At 38.5% G+C, this 22,841-nt stretch overlaps 1 protein-coding gene, 1 non-coding gene and 2 pseudogenes across 2 annotated transcripts; all 4 read left to right on the forward strand.

Moving 5' to 3' along the window:
* The first annotated feature begins 2,174 nt into the window (after positions 1-2,174).
* Positions 2,175-12,928, forward strand: LOC105166000 (8-hydroxygeraniol dehydrogenase-like; annotated as a pseudogene).
* A 1,991-nt stretch (positions 12,929-14,919) lies between these two features.
* TRNAA-AGC (transfer RNA alanine (anticodon AGC)) lies at positions 14,920-14,992 on the forward strand. Its single transcript has one exon. It is a non-coding gene; the product is annotated as a tRNA-Ala (tRNA).
* Positions 14,993-16,503: 1,511 nt separating this feature from the next.
* LOC148787498 (8-hydroxygeraniol dehydrogenase pseudogene) lies at positions 16,504-17,883 on the forward strand (annotated as a pseudogene).
* Positions 17,884-20,552: 2,669 nt separating this feature from the next.
* On the forward strand, positions 20,553-21,851 carry LOC105165970 (8-hydroxygeraniol dehydrogenase). Its single transcript, XM_011085134.3, has one exon. It carries the CDS (start codon positions 20,636-20,638, stop codon positions 21,701-21,703), a length of 1,068 nt encoding a protein of 355 aa, XP_011083436.3. The 5' UTR covers positions 20,553-20,635; the 3' UTR covers positions 21,704-21,851.
* Positions 21,852-22,841: the final 990 nt, after the last annotated feature.

A 22,841-nucleotide genomic window follows, 5' to 3' on the forward strand; every position in this document is an offset into this window, starting at 1 on the left:
GGAACAGACCCCTCACAGTCTGCTAGTTTACAGACCATTTCACAAAGGGAAGAATAGGAGGCAAGGGATAGGAAGCAAGTTCAACACCCATGGGACCCATGTCCATCTACTCACATTCAGCTTTTTTCTTACACATACATCCTATATGTCATTCAACATAAAAACAAGTTTGTTTTTATGTGATTAATTAACAAACCATAATTGAGTTATTTTATAAACACTTGAACATGTCATATGATTCAAAGTCAATACCCAAAAGGTAACGAGTCGTGCAAAGGTTATCAAATAAGCCAAAAAGGAGTCTTGAAAATGGCTATCTCGGACAGAGCAGGAGGTTCCTTTTCAATTTTCTATGAATAAATTTCTATCTCAACCCTTTGAATTAAGATTAGTCAGTTCTACCCCCCAAGAAACTGGACATAATCCCTATGTTTGGTTTTGTGTTTTGGCCCATTTTAGAGATGGGCCAAAACACAAACACTATGTTTGGTTTCATTTTTAACTTGTTTTGATGTGTTTTGTGGAGATAGAGAGAGAAAAATAAAAATAAATGAATATATGTTAGAGATAGTGTGTATGTTTGGATTTGTTTTTGGAGATAATATAAAATAAGTATGATATGTTTGATGTTTTTTAGTAGGAGACAAAAACTACTGTTCATTGTCAAATCATATTTCTTATATATATATATTTATATATATGTATGAGTATGTATATAATCTTTTTAGTGGTAGGGCCTATAATTAGTGTAAACTTATTTTGACAAAAAATAAATGAAGTACTGTTGCAAAACATTTCAAAACACCACCAAAACTTCCAAAACAAATCAAGGCAAACATTGTCCATGTTTTAGCCCATCTCGAAAATGAAGTAAAATTGAAACCAAACATTATGAAAACTTTGTTTGGTTTTGTGTCTCCACACCTTCACTAGGTGTGAAGTAAATTTTGGTTTTTTTTTTTTTTTTTTCTCTTTCTCCTCTCTTTCTTATTTTTGGATTTCTTCTCTCTCTCTCTCCTTTCTTTTCTGTCAGCTTTTTCTCTTTGTTTTCTTTCTTCTTTCTTCTTTCTCCTCTCTCCTTTTTTTAATTGTTTTTTTTGAATTATTTGTATTATATGTATTATATATTATTTAATATATAATATATGTGAAATATAATTAATAATTACTACTAAAAATAATTATTAATTTATGAAACTATTGATATAAAGATATTTACTATCAATGCTACTTGGTCAAAATATTTAAAATTTTTCTATCTAACGGAAAATTTATAGAAGTTGCATATACTACTGATAATATATCAGTATTATATACCTAATTCGTATTTTTGTTACTTCAATTATCTATTAAAATTTATCAGTTTATATATAAAAGTCTAATGAATATATTTTCAACATGTTATATAGTGCATTTAACGCTTGATTACAATTTTTTTCAATTTAGACCATTTAAATCTTTTGTACTCATAATTTTTCCTATTTCAATGAAATGTTTGAGAAATTTGAAAATTGAGGACAATATACCAATAATACATACTTAATTCTAAATTTTGTATTTAAATTTTATATATTATGTTTTTTCATTCCAAAGATAAAGTCTAACAAAATCATTTTGGAGACAATACTACAATGTATTTAATTATGTATTAAAATTAGAATTGTTATTTAAAATACAAAAAGAAATGCCTCAATAAAAAAAATTACTTAACATAAATATATATATTATATTTCACTAACAAACAAAATAATATATACATACACATATATATTACTAAATATATATATTAAAAGACATGATTTGACAATGAACAGTAACTCCTGTCTCCCAAATCCCAACATCAAACCTACACCACTTATTTTATAATAGTTTATATTATATCAAAACACAAATCCAAACATACCATCTATCTCAAAACACATACTTACTCATCTCTATTTTTCTCTCTCTATCTCCAAAACACAAAAACAAAAACACCCAAAACATTAATCCAAACATAATGAATAATTTTTTATCATCCGGCTCCAGCAAGACTCAAAAGAACCAAATCAATCCATAAAAAATCTATGTGTTGGTTATATCTACATATATACGAATAATTCAATCTAAAAAAAAATTTATTTTCTTAAAGTAGTCTTTTCGTTGTACTCGACCAGACAGTCAATACCCTAGTTATTTTCAGTTCATTGTTAGTGCAGAAGCCAACTAATAATGGCAGGATCAGTGAAGGCGTTTGGGTGGGCCGCCAGAGACCCGTCCGGGGTTCTCTCTCCTTTCGACTTCTCCAGACGCCCCACCGGCAACCGCGACGTCCAGTTCAAGGTATTGTACTGCGGCATCTGTCATTCCGATCACACGCTGTCAAGAACCATTGGGGCTTCTCCACTTACCTGATGCTACCCGGCCACGAGGTCGTCGGAGTCGTAACTGAAGTCGGGCGCAAGGTCTAGAAATTTTGGGTCGGGGACAAAGTTGGGGTGGGATGTATGGTGGACTCCTGCCGAAAATGCGATCAGTGCGCTAACAATCTCGAGAATTACTGCCCCCAACCGGTTACCATTTACAACTCCGTTCTGCCCGACGGCACCTCCACTTACGGCGGTTACTCCGACATCATGGTGGCCGACGAGGACTTCGTTATCCGCTGGCCGGAAAATTTGCCTATGGATAAAGCAGCTCCGTTGCTCTACGCAGGGATCACCACGTACAGCTCGTTGAGATACTATGGGCTCGACAAACCGGGCCTCCACAGCGGCGTTGTCGGGCTGGGCCACGTGACTGTTAAGTTCGCTAAGGCCTTCGGATCAAAAGTAACGGTGATTAGCACCTCCGTTGGTAAGAAAAAGGAAGCCCTCGAAAGCCTCGGTGCGGACACATTTCTGATTAGTCGCGGGAGGCGGAAATGCAGGCGGCGGCTGGTACTTTGGACGGGATTATTGACACAGTTTCTGCACATCACGCAATCGAGCCATTATTAAGCTTGTTGAAGCCGCACGGGAAGCTGATCATATTAGGGGGGCCGGAGAAGCCTCTTGAGCTGTCGATGTTTTCCCTAATTATGGGGCGGAAGATGGTGGGAGGAAGTGATCCGCCTCGATCACGTTTGACCTTGATCAACGACCACGACCACCCACGTCACCGAGTTGGACCTGTTATCTGGAAATAAAACACAAGGCTAGTCGGGATCGTCCCGACGACGACGCTCCGATGTCTAAGTCAGGTGTTGAGATCGAAAGGAATATTCAACGATCTAAAATATAAGTGTAGGTGAACAGTGTACCTTCTCTCAGGGTGGACTTAGGGTATTTATAGGCGCCTGAAGATGGGTCCCTCCTAGGGGACAGGTGTCAACTTCAGGCATGTCCATGCAATGACTCAGCTATTTCTCCCTTGGACACCTGTCCGATGGATAATACGGGTCGGACTCGGGTCTATGGGGCCCGATTTGAGGCGTCATCAAGCCACAATGTGCCACATGCGATCTTGCGATCTTACCTGGCGACCTTCTTGATGCCTTTTTTCTTCCTCGACCTGCGATCTCCAGTGCGACCTATATGCAAAGTCATGTTTTGTTCATTATTTCCTTGCGACATCCTCATCAGAATTCCCCCACTTCTTTCAAATGTAATTTATTACACTGGAAAGAAGTATATCTTGCCCAATTTAGATCGAAAGAAAATCCTTGTAAGGTCGCGTGTTTGATGCAATTTGATGGTCAAGGGTTGGACCTTTGCACGCGTGCTGTCACTCAAGATCATTAATCGAAGGGCCGTGCTGCAATAAGCTGAAACGTTGCATTTAATGAACTGCCACGTGTTGTCCATCCGACCGACGTCACGATCCTCGAGGCCCCACCTGTCACCCATCCGCCGGTTTCCGCTGGGCGCGTCTTTCCACACAGTGGTCTATATATACTCCCTTCCTTTAAAATCCGCCTGCTCCATTGCTTCGTCCTCGAGATCGTTGCCAGAATCCCAACGACCTGCTTCCTCGACCTCAACAAGGTACCATGTCTTCCATTAACTCGAGCTTTTCCTTTTCTATTTCTGCGACTTCTCCTTTGCATGAACTCGAGGGTCCCTCTATAGCTAGATCTAGGTCTAGATCTAGGTCGCAGTCTAGATCGAACCCCTCTAATAACCCATCTGATGACGAGACCCCTAGGTATGTTAGGTACCAACAATCTTTAGATAACAGTCCTTGGATTGGTATTGTTAGTAAAGTGAAGCAATCCATTTCCCAAATAAAGGAAAAATACTTCATTCCACACGATTTTGAGGTCTTGATCCCCAGATCATTTGATCGCATGCATACCCCTCCTGTAGGTTTTTGTACTCTGTCCATCGGCCATTTCGAGGCTGGTTTTCGATTACCTCTAGCTCCCCCTGTAGCTCGCATACTCAAGGGATTAAGGTTAAATCCCATGCAACTGTCTCCCAATTCCATTAGTCACATTGTACTTTTTGTCATAATAATGCGAGCTTTCGATCTCGACCCCAGCTTTGATAATTTTTGGTCGATTTATTCTTTCACTACCTCCACTAGGTCGACCAATAGAGGTTTCTTCTACCTCACTTTCCGTAGACAATGTAGGTATCTAGAGCCCCTTAAATCTAATACTGGTCCGTGGAAGGATCGCTTCATCTTCGTTCGACCTCCCCCTAGTCAACAGTGGCCTTTTACTCTCAAGTGGTCTGCAGAAAAGCCCGAACCAGTTACTGAAGGAGAGGGTTTAGATGGGGATTTGATTAATAGTCTCACTTCTAACCCTTTTTTCCCAAAAAAGTTGCTGACCGAAGAGGTCTTCTGTCTTGCGCGCCTGTCCCGTGCTTCTGTACCCATCACATGGTCACTAGGTGATTCTCTATCTTCTCTCCTGATTCCCTTTTGTTTTTTTATTTGCTAACTTTTTGAGGTCGTCATTTTGCAGAGAATAAAGTCATGCTGGGTCGTTTGACTAAGCGTGCTCGAGCTCGCCAGGAACGAGCTACCGGTGAAGTCCAACCTACTCCCCCACAAGATCAAGCTCCAGGTCGCACAACTCCTCAGCGACCTGATTCGGACACCTCGGCTACTCCTACGGCCGACTTGCGAAGACCTAAGACCCCGGTTGACATCGGCAGTGAGGAAGTCCAGGCTCACGACCTTCCTCCCCCAGTTCGAGGTGCTTCCCCTAGCATCGAGATGGTTGGCTCGTTGGTCGAGGGAGGAGCTGCAGGTCCCAGCCGCCCCCGAAAGCGTAAGCATAGGTCGCCCTCTAAATCCAAGCCTGGGGGGCCACATATTCACAGGTGATCTGAGGAGGAGTTCGCAGCTGCTCGAGCCGCGGAGGATGAAAATTTGAAGTCTCTGAAGGAGGTCGAAGAGTGGGAGTTATCTGCTTTTGCCGCTCACCGCACTGACTCTCAAAAATCTGCTGAACTGACTGGGGCTCGGCTGGCACCTCACTGGAAGGTCTCGGATCACAGCACCATCTTGAACAGTGAAGCTGGGCAGGAATCTTACGAGATCTACAGGCACACTAGTCTGTCCCGCGACCAAGCTGCACTCCTGTCCTATCCTTATCCTCGGCTAGAGCAGCATGGTGCCCACGCCTTGGCACAGGTAACTGTTTTGACCTCTGCATCCACTCTGATTTCCTCTAACACTATGTATCGTCATTGCAGGCTAGCGCTTTCATGCGATCGTTGTCCTTAAAATGTACCGTTCAACGTAAGCGCCGCTTGGAGGCCCAGGAGAAATACCGAGAAATTCGGAATGACTGCCGGGCGAAAGAGAAAGAATGGGCGGAGGAACGTCAGCGCCTTGAAGAGGCAAAGGCTCGTCTCGAGGCGGAGGTCGCTGAAGCCCATGGTGCTGAGGTCGCTAGAGCACGCGAGGAAGGTCAGATGTCGGGCTTTTCTGCTGGGCAAGAGGCTGGTCTTATCCAAGGTTGCATTGAAGGACGTGAAGATTTCTTGAACTCTGCCGAGTTTGCTGATCGAGTTCGCAGTGCTAGGTTGGGAGGAGCTCGGGATTTCTTGAAGACCCCAGTTTTTTATACTGCGGTCGAGATCAAGGCGAGCATCTACATGACAGGGTTTTAACAAATGCAAGGCTCAAGCAAATAATTTGAAGGCATTTGTTGAAGGGTTCGATCAGAGCAAGCTTAACCCTTTTATGGATGAGAACTTCCAGCCCTACCCTGAAGAGCCATCTCCTCAAATCGAAGGCTCTGCAAATACTTGAGAATTTTTGTATAGGTACAAAGTTAGAGAAACAATTATGTTTTGACTATACACTGATGACTTGGAATTTTTGCTGTGTTTATCAACTTTTGACAATTCAGTGTATGACAACTTTCTTAATTATTCGAAGACTATGTGAATGGTTGCCCTTGAATATTTGCGTTAGACGACAATGAAATATCATTTAAGCCATGAAGATTTTAAAATATGTGCGACCGTACGAACTCAAGAATTGTGATGCTTACTGGTCTTGCGATCCTCTCTAGACCAAATGATCAGACCTTGTGATCGTGCAGATTCTACGATCTTTCTCAGATCGAATGATCTTTTTCAGATCTAGTGGTCTTTTGCAGATTCTACGATCTTTCTCAGATCGATCTTTTTCAGATCTTGTGATCTTTTGCAGATTCTACGATCTTTCTCAGACCGAATGATCTTTTTCAGATCTTGTGATCTTTCTCAGATTCCACAATTAATATGAGCAAACGCTAAATTGAAGTGAGACAGATAACAGAAAAGGAACATGGTGATATTATGTGCCAATGATCTTTTTCAGATACAATATACATGAGCTTTCATCAACCTCGAGCTCGACCTTTCTTAGGTACAAAAAACGATCTTTATTACATGACCTTTCATAGGTTCATAATTACGCATAAAATTTCTTCAAATTTTGAACATTCCATGGTCGCGGTAAATCTCGAACTTCCAGATCTTGTAAGCGATAAGTGCCCCTTCGTTTGATCTCCGTAACTTTATAGGGTCCTTCCCATCCTGGGTCAAGCTTTCCCACATGCTTTGATACCTCCACTTTCTTCAGCACGAGGTCTCCAACTTGAAAATGTCTGAGCCTCAGTCTTTTGTTGTAACTTTTCATCATTAAGCTCTTATGATGTAGCATCTTGGCATACGCGATCTTCCTTTTCTCTTCGATCACTTCCAAATCCAAGCAGCGCTCCTCGCGATTAGTTGCAGGATAAGTACATAGTAACTCGATGTGATTCCTCGCCTATCTCTGCAGGAATAAGAGCTTCAGTACCAAATACAAGGCAAAAGGGAGTTTCACCTGTGGAGGATCTAGGTGTAGTTCGATATGCCCACAAGACTCCGGGTAATTCATCCAACCATGATCCTTTTGAACTTAATCTTGTTTTCAAATGCTGAAGGATGGTCCTGTTAACGACCTCGACCTGTCCATTCGACTGTGGATGCCCTACTGCGGTGAAGTGTTGCTGAATTTTTAACTCCTTACACCAACTTGTGATCCTTCTTTCCTTGGAATTGAGTGCCATTGTCCGAGATCAAGATTCTGGGGACCCCAAACCGACATGTGATGTTTTTCCATATAAATTCGATCATATTGCCCTCCGTTACCTTAGTTACAGCCTCCGCTTCTACCCATTTAGAAAAATACTCCACAGCTACTACAATGAATTTTTTCTGAGATCGCGCGGTGGGGAAAGGTCCTAAGATGTCTATCCCCCATTGATCAAAGGGACAAGCGATCTTAACTGGTTCCATTTGGGTCGCTGGTGCATGGATTTGTGCTGCAAACTTTTGACAAGCCTCGCATTTTTTGACCAATTCTCTTATGTCTTTTACCAGTGTTGGCCAAAAATATCCTTGCCTGATAACTTTTTGCGCTAATGACCTTCCCCCAGAGTGATTTCCACAACTTCCTTCATGAATTTCTCTCATCACGTATTCGGCTTTTTCCGGAACAAGGCATTTCAACAGTGGTCCTTCTATGGTCCTTTTATATAATTGTTCGTTAACCAACGTGAAGTGAGCGGCTCTCGCTTTCACTCTCCGTGCAGCAATGGGATCAGTCGGTAAAATCTCCCCTTTCAAATATTGGACAATTTCGTCCTTCCACGACGGCTTCTCGCTCGCTGTACTAATATGAACACTTTCGGCAACCGCGGATGTCTGTGATCTTGCGATCTTTTATTCCTGATAGAGTAGCCCCGAACTTCGACAATGAATCGGCTCTGTCATTTTCATATCTCGGGATCTGATGCACCTGGCACCGGTTGAATTCGGACATTATGGACTTTGCTTTGGTATGGTAGAGTATCATGCGCTCTTCTTTGGTCTCATAAGTCCCCTCTATTTGCAATGCAACAAGTTGTGAATCAGTGAAGACTTTTAAATCTCTTGCACCTGCTTCCAGCGACAACTCTAATCCCATAATAAGAGCTTCATATTCAGCCTCATTATTAGTGACCTGAAAAGATAATCGTGCAGCGACCTCGATCTCCACATTTCCTGGGCCTTGTATTAATATTCCAATTCCTCTGTTTCCTGCATTAGAGGATCCATCCACGTGTAACATCTATTTGTTCAACTCCGGCTCAGTTTCAGGCTCGCCCACGAGCTCGATCATAAAGTCTGCTAATACTTGTCCTTTCAATGCCGTACGAGCTTGGTATTCTATGTCAAATTCCCCCAGTTCTACTGCCCACTTCACAAGCCTACCCGAGGCTTCAGGTCGCGCTAATACATTATGGAGCGGATGATTGGTTAGGACAATAATGCGATGACCCTGGAAATAAGGTCGCAGTTTGCGGGCTGTTACAATAAGTGCAAGTGCAAGCTTCTCAATTTGCGCATACCTTTTCTCCGCTCCCTATAACATTCTGCTTTCGTAATATATCGGACTTTGCACTCCTCCTTCTTCTCTAACCAAAGCCGAACTAACTGCACTCTCCGAGACTGCTAAGTATACGTATAACACCTCATTCTCCTTCGGGTTTGCTAGCAACGGTGGTGAGCGTAGGTATGTTTTCAAGTCTTGAAACGCTTGTTCGCACTCCTCCGTCCACTCAAAATTCTTGGTTTTTCTCAACACTTTAAAGAAAGGTAGATTTCTATCTGATGACTTGGAAATAAAACGGGTGAGAGAAGCGAGCTTACCAGTAAGTTTTTGGACTTCTTTGATGTTGGTTGGCGACTTCAGCTTTAGTATTGCTTCTATCTTTTCAGGATTCATCTCGATTCCACGTTCGCTGACTAAATAGCCCAGAAATTTTCCACCAGCCACTCCGAAGGTGCATTTCATCGGATTCAGCTTCATTCTGAATTTCCTGAGGGTCGCAAAAGTTTGTTCAAGGTAAACTACATGATCTTCCGACCTCGAACTCTTCACCAACATATCGTCAACATAGACCTCCATGGTTTTCCCGATTTGATCTTTGAACATCCGATTCACTAAACGTTGATACGTGGCCCCTGCGTTCTTTAGCCCAAAGGGCATCACCTTATAGCAATATATTCCTGTTTCTGTTACAAATGAAGTTTTATTCTGATCTTCTTCTGCCATGAAAATCTGATGGTATCCTTGGTAAGCGTCCATCATGGAAAATAGTTCATACCCTGCAGTTGAATCCACTAATGCATCAATTCGAGGAAGTGGGTATGGATCCTTCAAGCATGCTTTGTTCAAATCCGTGAAGTCGATGCAAACTCTCCATTTTCCTCCTGGTTTAGGGACTACCACAACATTAGATAGCCAATCCGTGTATTGGACTTCTGTAATATACCCAGCATTCAATAGGCGATCCACTTCTTCTCTGATCACTTGATTTTTTTCCGTGCTGAAATTCCTCTTCTTCTGCTGCACAGGTCGCATGGTAGGGTCTACGTTTAATCTGTGAACAATTACTTCCGGTGCCACACCTATAAAATCCGACGAGCTCCATGCAAAGATGTCAGCATTTTTCCTTAGCAACGATATCATCATGGTTTCTAGTTGCTCACCCAAGTGCGACCCTATCCTGGTAGTTTTAGAGGGAGCTCCCTGGATCACCTCTACAACCTTATGAGTTTCAGCCGGCCGAATTCTTTCGATCTTCTCGTCAGATATTTGGCCTCCCCCTTCGATCACATCTAATTTCTTCCTTTTATCCGTGCCTTCACCCTTTTTCAGGGATAAATTATAACATTTACGCGCTTCCTCGGGATCGCAAATCACCTCACTTATTCCTCCTCTGGTTGGAAATTTTATTTTCAGATGCTATGTAGACACTATAGCTCGGAATGCATTCAGCCCAGGTCTTCCAAGGATTACATTATATGCAAAGGGTGTGTCTACAACTAAGAATTTGATCATCAACGTTTTCCTTCGAGGGTCCTCTCCCATAGACACGGGTAAATCAAGGGTTCCTAATGGGACAATCTCAGTACCACCAAATCCAACTAATGGGGTTCTCACCGATTCTAACTTCGTATTTTCTAACCCCATTTTGACAAGAACATCCCAAAGGATGATATCTGCTGAACTTCCATTATCAATCAGAACTTTCCGGACAATAAAATTGGCTATGTCGAGTTTGATCACCATGGGATCATTTTGCGACCTAACTCCTCCTGCCACATCTTTGTCCCCGAACGTGATCTCCTCATCTGACTCAATATTCGCGATCAACTGATCATGCTGAACATTTCTATTCTGCCGCTTTCTCGACCTTCTTGAATCTCCCCCTTCGGGTCCTCCTGCGATGGTATAAATGATGCCTTTTACAGGCGAATTTCCTCCCAAATTAGCTTCTTTCACCACTCCCTTCCTTTATCCTGCCTTCTATCGGGGCTTCTGGACCGGCTTCTGCGAGCAACAGTTTCCTCCGCCCGATATTTCATTACTAGCTCTTTAAAATACCCTTGTCTTATTAGCCTTTCAATCTCATCTTTCAGTTGATAACACTCCTTTGTGTCATGCCCACGTTCACGATGAAATTTACAGTACTTGCCCGAAAATTTCTTAGCAGGTGTAAATCTGGTATGGCGTGGCCATTTCAACATGCCTGACTTCTCTACGGTCAGCAGTGCTTTGGTCTTTGTGGTGTTCAGCGGCGTGTATCGGTGGTATTTTGGTCGATAGGTAAGGTCGCGAACGCGATCAGTATTTTGCTTCGCATCTTTTCCAGGTTCACGGTCGCGGGTCCTTCCAGCACCTAACCACTCCCCGTCTTTCATCGCATTCATTTCTTCCTCATTAATATATTTTTGAGCTAAGCGCATCAACTGTTCAACATTGGTTGGCGGGTCTCTTGCTAGAGCTGAAGCGAATGGCCCTTTTTTCAACCCATGGATGAGGATACTTACCATCATATCAATCCTTAAGTCTTGGACCTCCAGAGTTTCATTATTGAATCTGCCCATAAAGTTTTTCAAAGTCTCATTCTCTTTTTGTCTGATGGTAAATAGATAGGTCGCCGACCTCTTCTGCTTTCTTTTACTCGCAAAATGGAAGATGAATTTCTGCACCAGCTGTTCGTGAGACTCAATACTACCCGGTGGCAAGCTCATGAACCACTCTTGTGCCTTCCCCATTAAGGTAGTTACAAACAGTTTTGCTTTAATAGGGTCCGATTATCCGTAAAGATTCATCACCAAATCAAATGCGGACACATGTTCTTGCGGGTCCTTTAAACCGTCATATTTCGGTAAGTCTGGCATTTTAAAGGTCGTACTTACAATTTCCCTCAGAATTCTATTACAGAATGGCGAGTGTTTGTTCTGAGTTACCAGTTCTCCTTTTCGTTTCAACTCATCAATATGTTTTCCCAGCAGATGAATCTGTCTGCCGACGCTATCAACATCCGCTCTCGAGATCGCAGGTTCTCGTTTCCGCCATCCACCTAGCAAACTTGACCCTACTTCAGAAGGGGCCACCATGCGTCCCCTCTTAGGGGCTCTTCTGCTCATCCCTTCAGAAATTCGTTCGGTCTCCTTTTCCCGTATCATTCTCCGTTGGGCATTTTCATTTTCAGCAGGTTGTGTTCTTTTTTCATATGCCAAAATGGCATTCTTACTAGCTTCTTCCATCATTCGTTGCAGTTCTCCTTGTGTCAATTGGACTATTCTTTCATTCCCCCCTCTCGGGGTCTCCTCGATGGCTCGCCTACCACCTTCCGATCTATCCATGTTTTGGGTTTTATGTTTTATCTCCAAAATCGTTCCCACAGACGGCGCCAAACTGATCCGCCTCGATCACGTTTGACCTTGATCAACGACCACGACCACCCACGTCACCGAGTTGGACCTGTTATCTGGAAATAAAACACAAGGCTAGTCGGGATCGTCCCGACGACGACGCTCCGATGCCTAAGTCAGGTGTTGAGATCGAAAGGAATATTCAGCGATCTAAAATATAAGTGTAGGTGAACAGTGTACCTTCTCTCAGGGTGGACTTAGGGTATTTATAGGCGTCTGAAGATGGGTCCCTCCTAGGGGACAGGTGTCAACTTCAGGCATGTCCATGCAATGACTCAGCTATTTCTCCCTTGGACACCTGTCCGATGGATAATACGGGTCGGACTCGGGTCTATGGGGCCCGATTTGAGACGTCATCAAGTCACAATGTGCCACATGCGATCTTGCGATCTTACCTCGCGACCTTCTTGATGCCTTTTTTCTTCCTCGACCTGCGATCTCCAGTGCGACCTATATGCAAAGTCATGTTTTGTTCATTATTTCCTTGCGACATCCTCATCAGGAAGCATGGTGGGGGGGCTGAAAGAGACGCAGGAGATGATTGATTTTGCGGCGAAGCACAACATATTGCCGGATGTGGAGATGATTTTAATGGATTATGTGAACACAGCGATGGAGCGGCTTGAGAAAGCCGATGTGAAGTACCGGTTCGTGATTGATGTCGGGAAAACACTGAAGCAATCCGAGTGAGTGACGTATGACGAAGCCGGCTTTGTTCTATTGTGCTGTTACTGTTATTGGGTTTATTTAAAAATTAATTTGGTGAACAAAGTGCTGCCGTTCTTTGTTTGTTCTTGTTTGGTGTTGTTACTCTTTTTATCTTCCCCCAAGATTTGTTCTATTATATCTAAATCATATATCCGATTTATTATATTTATTAATTTAAATTTAATTTGAGTTAGAATCGATTCACATAATTGCATGAATTTTATCTACATTTTATTCAATTTAATGTTTATCCTCCGTGTAAATTCCTCGTCTATTTATTTAATAAGTGTTATACTATATTTATATTTGTATTATTTTTACTATATTTTATTTAATTCTTTTTCTTACTCAATTGTATTTATATAATTCACTTAAACTGAGTTTATATTCTTTATTATTATTTTTTAATAAGTAAGATTATTTTATGTTCAGGTGTACCAGTCATTTTATTTATTTTTAGTGTAAATTACAACGACCTCCCCTTTGAGATTTGACATAATTACAGATACATCCTCATTATTTGAAAAATTATCAATACTCTCTAATTTTAACGATTGTCTAACAATTAGCCCAATTCGTTAGGTTCTCATTCATTTTTTATATTAAACTGATCAAAATGCTCATATAAATAAAAAATTAAAAATTTATTTATTTTTAATTTTTAATTTTTTTTATGAACTAAGTAGATTTGTCTTTATAATTTTTAAAACTTTTCATCCACCCGTTCTATATTTTTATAAGTTACAATAAGGCAAAATTGACACTTTCATACATTCATCCAAAAATCACATAATTCAATTAAATATCAAAGGGGTATTTGTAATTTTTCAAACAATAAGGGTGTATTCGTAATTATGAAAAAACTCAGGGGAGATCATTATAATTTACCCTATTTTTACTGTAGCACAGTCTTTTTTTTTTTTATATAAAATAAATTATATAATACAAACATATTTTAAATAATTTTTTAATGACCTTTATTATTATTATTATTTTGTATGTGATGAAAAGAAAAACTAAAATTACTTAAAGAGATTCTATGGTCTATAAAGTAGAAGTTTCAACTTTTGAACCAAATTAAAGCCACCATAAGTTTAGGCACATTCTAGAATTTCTTTTTATAATATATTATCAATATTGTATAGAAAAGAAAATCCTATTTTCACATACAAGCAGTGGTTAATAATATTGCTAACTTATTCTATTTTTAACTATTTATTATTATTTTCTAAAATATGATGGGTTGATTTATATATTTTATTTTTAATTATTTATTATTATTTTCTAAAATATGATGGATTGATTTATATATTTTATTTTTAATTATAATATATTTTAAAATATAAAAAAATATTTATTATATGCACGTTGAGGTAACGTATTATAATGGCCACTATATAAATAATATATATTATAGCAAGAGGGTCTTTTGATGTTCATTATTTATCCTTATGGAACATTACATACACTTTTGCTTGGACTTTTTGTACAGATTTATTTGCAGGTGCTATGCGATCCACGACGTGGTGGGATAACAAAAATCTTTTTGACTTGCCATAATTTCTCTATGACACCTATTCGGGTTTTTTGTTATTGTTGCTCTATTTGTAAGGGAGTAATACTCCTTATTTATGGTTTTACTAGAAATTTTATGGAGGTAGCTCTCCCTGCTGTAATTATCTTGTGCGTTTTAATATAGAAGGACTGGGGACTCCGAAAAGCTCCCCCACCTCTAGGTGATTTTTGTTAAAAAAAAAAAAAAAGGGTCTTTTGATGTGTATTCATTCTCAGTTCTTACAATTTTCAAAATTTTAAATTATATAGAATATGTTTATTTATTATTGAGCATTGATGGTAATAATTATAGGTGTCTGAAATTGTTAGGACCAATCAACAAACTTCTCCCCACATCGTAAAATCTTCAAACTATTTGCAATTACATACCTTAAGGACTGAATGTATACAAATAGCTGTGAAGTTTATATGAAATGGGGATGTAGCTCAGATGGTAGAGCGCTCGCTTAGCATGCGAGAGGTACGGGGATCGATACCCCGCATCTCCACCATCTTTTTGTGTTATTGTCGTCTGTACTGATGTGATTTCCTTATTTCTACTTGCTCCGTTTGTTTGGGCCTCGGCCCAAAGTGTTGGGTTTTTATATTATCGTGCTGGGTTCCTTTTCTTGCATATAAGTTTTTTCTTTTCTGTTTTTACAAAAATTATAAATAATTAACGCGTTTACTAAGGTTTTAACTGTATGTAATTTGGTTGCTTTCTATTTAAATAAAGGAAGATGAATATAATATTTTAAATATAACATAGATGAAAATGAAATATAATTTTTGCAATGTCAATTGTGCTAGTCAGAACCAAAGCTTTGTAATCAACTCGGATTTATTTGACAAATCAAAACTTGAGAGGAATGAAGTTGACTTTTTGAGACGTGCGAAAGTTGGTCGAAGATTGGATGTAATCTGATACGGACAAAAAATACATTCCATTATGAGATAAAAGAGTTTGTCCGTGATACGATATCGATTCTAGCTGCTCCTAAAAGTCCCACTCCCACACGTACTAATAATTTTATATTTTTGGTCAATTTCTTGCAACAATAGTTGAGCTTACACTCCAGAATTCAAAAACGGAATGCCCAGGACCTTACCAGAAGTAGAAAGAATTAGAACCTATTCATTATACACACACCTAGTTGTGACCGGCACTCTCTTCACTTTTCAGTGCCAGCCTAACTTTAATTAATTGGGCGGCTGGACACGGGATTGGTGGTGTTGGCATTGGATGTCGGAAATTTTAAAATACATTCATAATGTTTGGATTCGTTTTTTAAGTATTTTATTGTGTTTTATGAAAATAGAGAGAAAAAAACAAAGATAAATAAGTGTGAGTTAGACATAGTATGTATGTTTAGATTTATTTTTACAGATAATTTAAAATAAGTATTATATGTTTAATGTTGTGTTTGGAGAGACAAAAATTACTATTCATTGTCAAATCATGTCTTTTTTATATATACTTATGTATATGTATGTTTATATATATGTATGTATTTATACTGAAATAGTTAAAAACACATGAAATTAGATGTTTTTAAATGGTATTAAATATTGAATATGTTTTCACTTGTTTCAAAAACAATTTAGAAATGAAAACATAGTGATTGAATTTGAGTAAATTGATAGTAATTATTTGACAATCCTATTGCATGTGCTGTTAGTCAAAAGTTTTACTTACTTTCTGTTACTAAATAAAATTAATAGAGGAGTGCAGCCTAATAAAATGTTAGTACTGGCCTTCAATATTAGATACATAAATGTTTTCTAATACTTTATTTATGTAAATGAAGGGTAACCATTTCACTGCACTATTCCAATAAAATGCAATGCTCAATATTTTATATTCGATTTTCGGACACCTGTTCATATTTGGGGGCTGGTCTTCAAACCCATTGTTCACATGCGCCGTATGAGAAAGCTCATCGATGATGCTTCACATGTGCTTACTTCATCGCTGCCGTAATCACTGCTCAAATCCCCCTCTTCCTTACATCTATATATACACCAGTAGAACCCAATGTACTCAACAACATACCCAATACCAAACATCCAAGTTCATTGTTAGATTATTGAAAACACACAACAGCTCTGTCAAATGGCAGGATCATCAGTGAAGGCATTCGGGTGGGCTGCCAGAGACCCTTCCGGAGTTCTCTCTCCTTTCGATTTCTCCAGACGCCCCACCCGCGACCACGACGTTCAGTTCAAAGTATTGTACTGCGGCATCTGCCATTCCGATCTTCACGCCATCAAGAACGAATGGGGCTTCTCCACTTACCCGGTCGTACCCGGCCATGAGATCGTCGGAGTGGTAACTGAAGTCGGGTCCAAGGTCCAGAAATTTCAGGTCGGTGACAAAGTTGGGGTGGGATGTCTTGTGGACTCCTGCCGGAAGTGCGATCAGTGCACCAACAATCTCGAGAATTACTGTCCCCAAACGGTTTTGACTTACAACACCATTCTGCCTGACGGCACCGTCACTTACGGTGGTTACTCCGACATCATGGTGGTCGATGAGGATTTCGCTATCCGCTGGCCTGAAAATTTGCCTTTGGATAAGGGAGCTCCCTTGCTCTGCGCAGGGATCACCACTTACAGCCCGTTGAGATACTACGGGCTCGACAAACCGGGCCTCCACATCGGCGTTGTAGGGCTTGGCGGGCTGGGCCACGTAGCTGTGAAGTTCGCTAAGGCCTTTGGAACAAAGGTAACGGTGATTAGCACCTCCGTTGGTAAGAAAAAGGAAGCCCTAGAAGGCCTCGGAGCGGACACATTTCTGGTTAGCCGCGATCCGGCGGAAATGAAGGCGGCGGCTGGGAGTTTAGACGGGATTATCGACACTGTTTCTGCACAACATCCAATCGAGCCATTGTTAAGCTTGTTGAAGCCGCATGGAAAGATGATCATGGTGGGGGCGCCAGAGAAGCCACTTGAGTTGCCGGTGTTTTCCCTAATTATGACACGGAAGATGGTGGCGGGGAGCATGATCGGCGGGCTGAAAGAGACGCAGGAGATGATTGATTTTGCGGCAAAGCACAACATACTGCCTGATGTGGAGATGATTTCAATGGATTACGTGAACACAGCGATGGAGCGGCTGGCGAAAGCCGATGTGAAGTACCGGTTCGTGATTGATATTGGGAAAACACTGAAGAAAGAGGAGTGAGGGTGATTGAAGTGGTGTTGGGTGAGACGCAGCCGGCTCAAGTTGTTCCATCTTTGGACTTTTCTTTGATGCTGTCAATGTTGTTGGATTTCCGGTTTAATTTGCTGAATAAAGTGTTGTGGGATTGCGAAATACATTTTGATTTCTTGGTTGTAAGTTGTAGTTTTGTGGTTTAAGATGTTAATTAATAATGAAAATGGAATTATTTATTTCAAAGTAGTAAGAAAAAGAACAACTTCATGTACAAATTATTAAGCAAAGAGGCTTATGATAATGCCCCACCAATAATGTGATGCTTTAGTTGGAATCTCTAGCTGTCGTCTTTCCAAAACAATTATTTAATATTCCGTCTAACCTATAATACATCTATGCATGCATTTGTATATATTTATATTAAATACTTAAACAAATATACATTAATTAATAAAATCAAAAGCTTGCTAATGAATTAATAAAAATATATAAAATAAATATATATTTATATATATATATATATATGATAATTATATAAATGAGGTAATTTTAGCTGTTACCCGACAGCCAACGTTCAAATAACACGTCCCATGGAATAAGTTCGTTGGTTCGCTCTCCCAAAACTCCTACTACCACACCACTATTTATAATTCTATATTTTCACTCAATTTCTTGCCACAATAAATTCACCTATTTTTGCTGCCCAAATCCTCTTCTACTTGTGGGGTGTTTGTAAATATTTAAAATAATATATATATTAATTTATTAATTGAAAATCAGACGAAAAATAAATATTTTGTTTTATATATTTTGCTGTTGAGCTATTTAAATTAAGTTAATTTAAGTTAAAAATTATAAACAACTTTTCCCATCAATTAATTGAAAAAATTATAATATTAAGTTATTTTTTCAAATACTATTTTTTTTTTTTTTTTTTGCTTTTAACTTTTGTTTTCAAACGTTCCTAACTTTTACTGTAGCTTAATTTATAATTTTTCTTTTATAATATGAGAGCGTTTGCGAAAATTTCTACTTTTAGAGAAGTAATATTTGTAGAAAAAGTTGAAAGTTGTAGTACAATTAAGAGTGGGTAGTGTTTGTAAAAAAATAAAAAGCATATGAAAACTAAATTGGATAGTGTTTGGTAAAAAATCACTTTTAGAATAACTTAATTAATTAAAATTATTTTGTTCACATGTGTTAAAAAGAAATTATTTTTTGGCTTATTATTTTACTTGTTGTTTGTTACTAATAATTATTTTTTCACAAAAAATAATAAATTTTATTTCAATTAGTATATTCATATTTATTTTGTAAAAGATGTCAGCAAAATGTGTTTAATTTAATAATACTCTTACTAAGTAATATAATTATTTATTCATACACAATAATTAAACTTGCATCATTGTCAAAAATATTATTTTATTAATTAATTAAATAATAATATGCAAATGAAATAATATAATTAGATGATATAGCAAATAAAATATAAAAATTTTAAAATATTAAATATGTAAAAGTGTATATTTGATTATTGTTATTAAATTACTCAAATTATTTAAAAACTTTGATATCTATTTTAAATATATAAAAGAAATTTAAAGTGATAAAGTTGAATATTATTATAATAAGGATAAAGTAGTAAAAAGCAAAGTTGAATTTATTTACAAAAGCCAAAACAATTAGTAGCCAAACTTTGAGCATTTTTTTTTCTTTTTTCCGTTTCAAAAGCAAAAGCTGATATCTTAAACACTCAAAAGTATTTTTTGGAGTCAAAAATTGAAAAATACCTTTTTTGAAGTGCTCGCAAACACTCTCTATGTTTATATCACATAAGCTATTGCAAATACCTTTTAGTTGCAATTCGATTATACCACAATGGTTGCATAACCTCTTTCATTTTTTATTTCAACGGGAAATATGTGTCTTCAATTTTGTATAACTTTTTGTGTGAAACAAAAATATATTTAAATTAATTAATGAGATTAAATTTTATATTGAATCTTGATATCATATAAGTATATATTCAATAAAAATACATATAATAAACAAATTCTTACTTTAATTATTGTTCTAAATTTGAAAAAATAAACAGACAGACAGATTTTACGATATTTCTCGATTGTTCTAAAATCATAGATGAGACCATATCACCCTGCTAAGGACATTCTAGGACTCTCTACTACTACGGACATTGAATTCGAGTAAATTCAAATTATTTATTTGAATAAATATCTTATATTGGTGTAATCATATATATTTGATTTTATTTGATTAAAATTTTTTCTTTGGTATTGTGAAATATTATACTTCCAAATATAATTAATAGAGGAAACATAGAAGTACTCTCACCTTCAATTTAAGATACATGAACGTTTTTCTTGTCTTTTCCAATAAAATACATTTATGATCTATTATCTAAACTATACATTATTATCTAAAATATTTCATTTTTGTTTTTTGAATTATATACTACCATTATTTATTGTTTGACTAAACTAATTAATTGGTTAAGTAAAAAATATAGATATGTACAATTTGTAATTTGTAAGCATTTATTTGTTCATTATCATTCTATCAACTTTGTGGTATATAAGATTAATATATACATATGTATATTTTGATTGTTAATTAATATGTGTTGTCATTCTGTTTATTTAATTTTTCTTCATTCAGACAAATATATGTTTTAGTCAGCAGAATTAGGACACAAATTGACAGCACGAGTCACACGCTAATTGCTGGTTATTTTATATCCTATTTTCCGGGCCTGGTCTCACTCAAAACCGCAACTAAAATCCCTCACACGTGCGTACGAGAAAGCTCAGCGACGACGTTTCGCTTACCTCATCGCTATCGTAATCACTGCTCAATACTTCCGTTCCTTGGATCGATATATATAGCAGTGAGATCAGCCACATATCCAATACCTAAATATTCTGTTTATTTCAGTTCATTGTTAGAATATTGAAAAGAAGCAACATCTTCGTGTGAAATGGCAGGATCCGTTAAGGCATTCGGGTGGGCCGCCAAAGACCCGTCCGGAGTTCTCTCTCCTTTAGATTTTTCCAGACGCCCAACCGGCGACCGCGACGTGCAGATCAAGGTACTCTACTGCGGCATCTGCCATGGGGACCTTCACGCCGTCAAGAACGACTTTGGCTTCTCCACGTACCCGGTTTTACCCGGCCACGAGATCACCGGAGTGGTAACTGAAGTCGGGTCGAAGGTCCAGAAATTCCGGGCCGGAGACAAAGTAGGGGTGGGAACTATTGTGGACTCCTGTCGGAAGTGCGATCAGTGCGCCAACAATCTCGAGAATTACTGTCCCAAGGCGGTTTTGACTTACGGCTCTGTGCTGCCCGACGGCACCTCCACTTATGGCGGTTACTCCGACATAATTGTAGTCGATGAGGATTTCGTAATCCGCTGGCCTGAAAGTTTGCCTATGGATAAGGGAGCTCCGTTGCTCTGTGCAGGGACCACCAATTACAGCCCGTTGAGATACTACGGACTTGACAAACCGGGCCTCCACATCGGCGTTGCAGGGCTTGGCGGGCTGGGCCATGTCGCTGTTAAATTCATTAAGGCCTTTGGATCAAAGGTAACGGTGATTAGCACCTCCGTTGGTAAGAAAAAGGAAGCCCTCGAAATCCTCGGTGCGGACGCATTTGTGGTTAGCCGGGAGCCCGCGGAAATGCAGGCAGCGGCTGGGACATTAGACGGGATTATCGACACTGTTGCTGCGCATCATCCAATCGCGCCATTGTTAAGCTTGTTGAAGCCGCATGGGAAGTTGATCAGCGTGGGGGCTGTGGCTAAGCCGCTAGAGCTGCCGGTGTTTTCCCTAATTATGGGGCGGAAGATGGTGGGAGGAAGCATGGTGGGGGGGCTGAAAGAGACGCAGGAGATGATTGATTTTGCGGCGAAGCACAACATATTGCCGGATGTGGAGATGATTTCAATGGATTATGTGAACACAGCGATGGAGCGGCTTGAGAAAGCGGATGTGAAGTACCGGTTCGTGATTGATGTCGGGAAAACACTGAAGAAATCCGAGTGAGTGACGTATGACGAAGCCGGCTTCATATATTGGTTTGGGAAAGAGTAGTGATGTTTGGTTGACATATGTTGTTGTAACCTACGGCTTTGTTTGTTGCTGTTACTGTTCTTGGACTTGTGCTTTTGGTGAATAAAAATGTCTGTCGTAAGTTTGGAGTGTTGTTAATACAAGTGTTAGTTTGCTTAAACAACAATTTTGTTTATTAAAATCTTAATAATGCAATCGTTTGAACATAGGAAAAATTTTAATTCAAATCATGTGATTAATATATAATTTAAAAAAAAATAAAATTACATAAAAGTATTTTATATTTGTCATGTAGTAAATTTGATACAACAAAACTTAATTGAAGTTAGAATTTTTGTTGAAAGTATAAAGGAAAAAGAAGAATGCTCATGAATGCTGTAGAAATTATTGAAGGAAAGAGGGTGATGATAGTGCGAGCAGAGCAATAATTCTGTTGCCAAATCATAGTCCGATGCTTTGACCCCTCATGACTGTTTCACCCTCCAACCCCACATCGTACGCATGAAACCATGACCACATGTTTCCATAATGTGTTTTGTTTAGCAATGATGTTCAGTACTTGATAATCAGGTTTAATTCAATTTATTTTTGTAATATTATAAATAAATAAATTATTTTTAATAAAAAGAAGTAATTTATTTTTTGATATTTTTTAATACGAAGCAATTTACTCTGAAGTAAATACTGTATTTTAAAAAACACATGAGGTAAATTGTTAATTCTTTTTATAAAAAAGTAATTCGTATATTTACAATATTACAAAAAGATAAATTATATTTTTCGGATTGATAATTCCATGTGCACACTGTTGGTGTTAGTGGTGTTTGTTGAATCAGAAGACAAGTCGAAATGGAACATTATTCTTCAATGCCTGTGGAAATGGGCAAAGGCCATGGTACAGATGCTGTGGGTGGATCAATTTTTTTGTCATAAAGTCTATTTTATTTTTTATTTCATTAAAATATAAAAGATACTTAGAGTGTGCCAGTTTAAAAGAAAAGGGCAAAGCTAAAAGAAAAATATTTTGAGATAATTAAAAAGACAGCTACTTGTTCATAAAAATAAATCATTACAACTAATTATTAAAATAATTAATGATCAACGGCCATGC

This window comes from Sesamum indicum, linkage group LG7 (assembly GCF_026168435.1).
Source record: "Sesamum indicum cultivar Baizhima isolate 11 linkage group LG7, ASM2616843v1, whole genome shotgun sequence".
Taxonomy (NCBI): domain Eukaryota; kingdom Viridiplantae; phylum Streptophyta; class Magnoliopsida; order Lamiales; family Pedaliaceae; genus Sesamum; species Sesamum indicum.

Coding starts and splice junctions, on each gene's coding strand:
- LOC105165970 (XM_011085134.3), top strand. CDS start 20,636: ATGGCAGGATCCGTTAAGGCATTCGGGTGGGCCGCCAAAGACCCGTCC.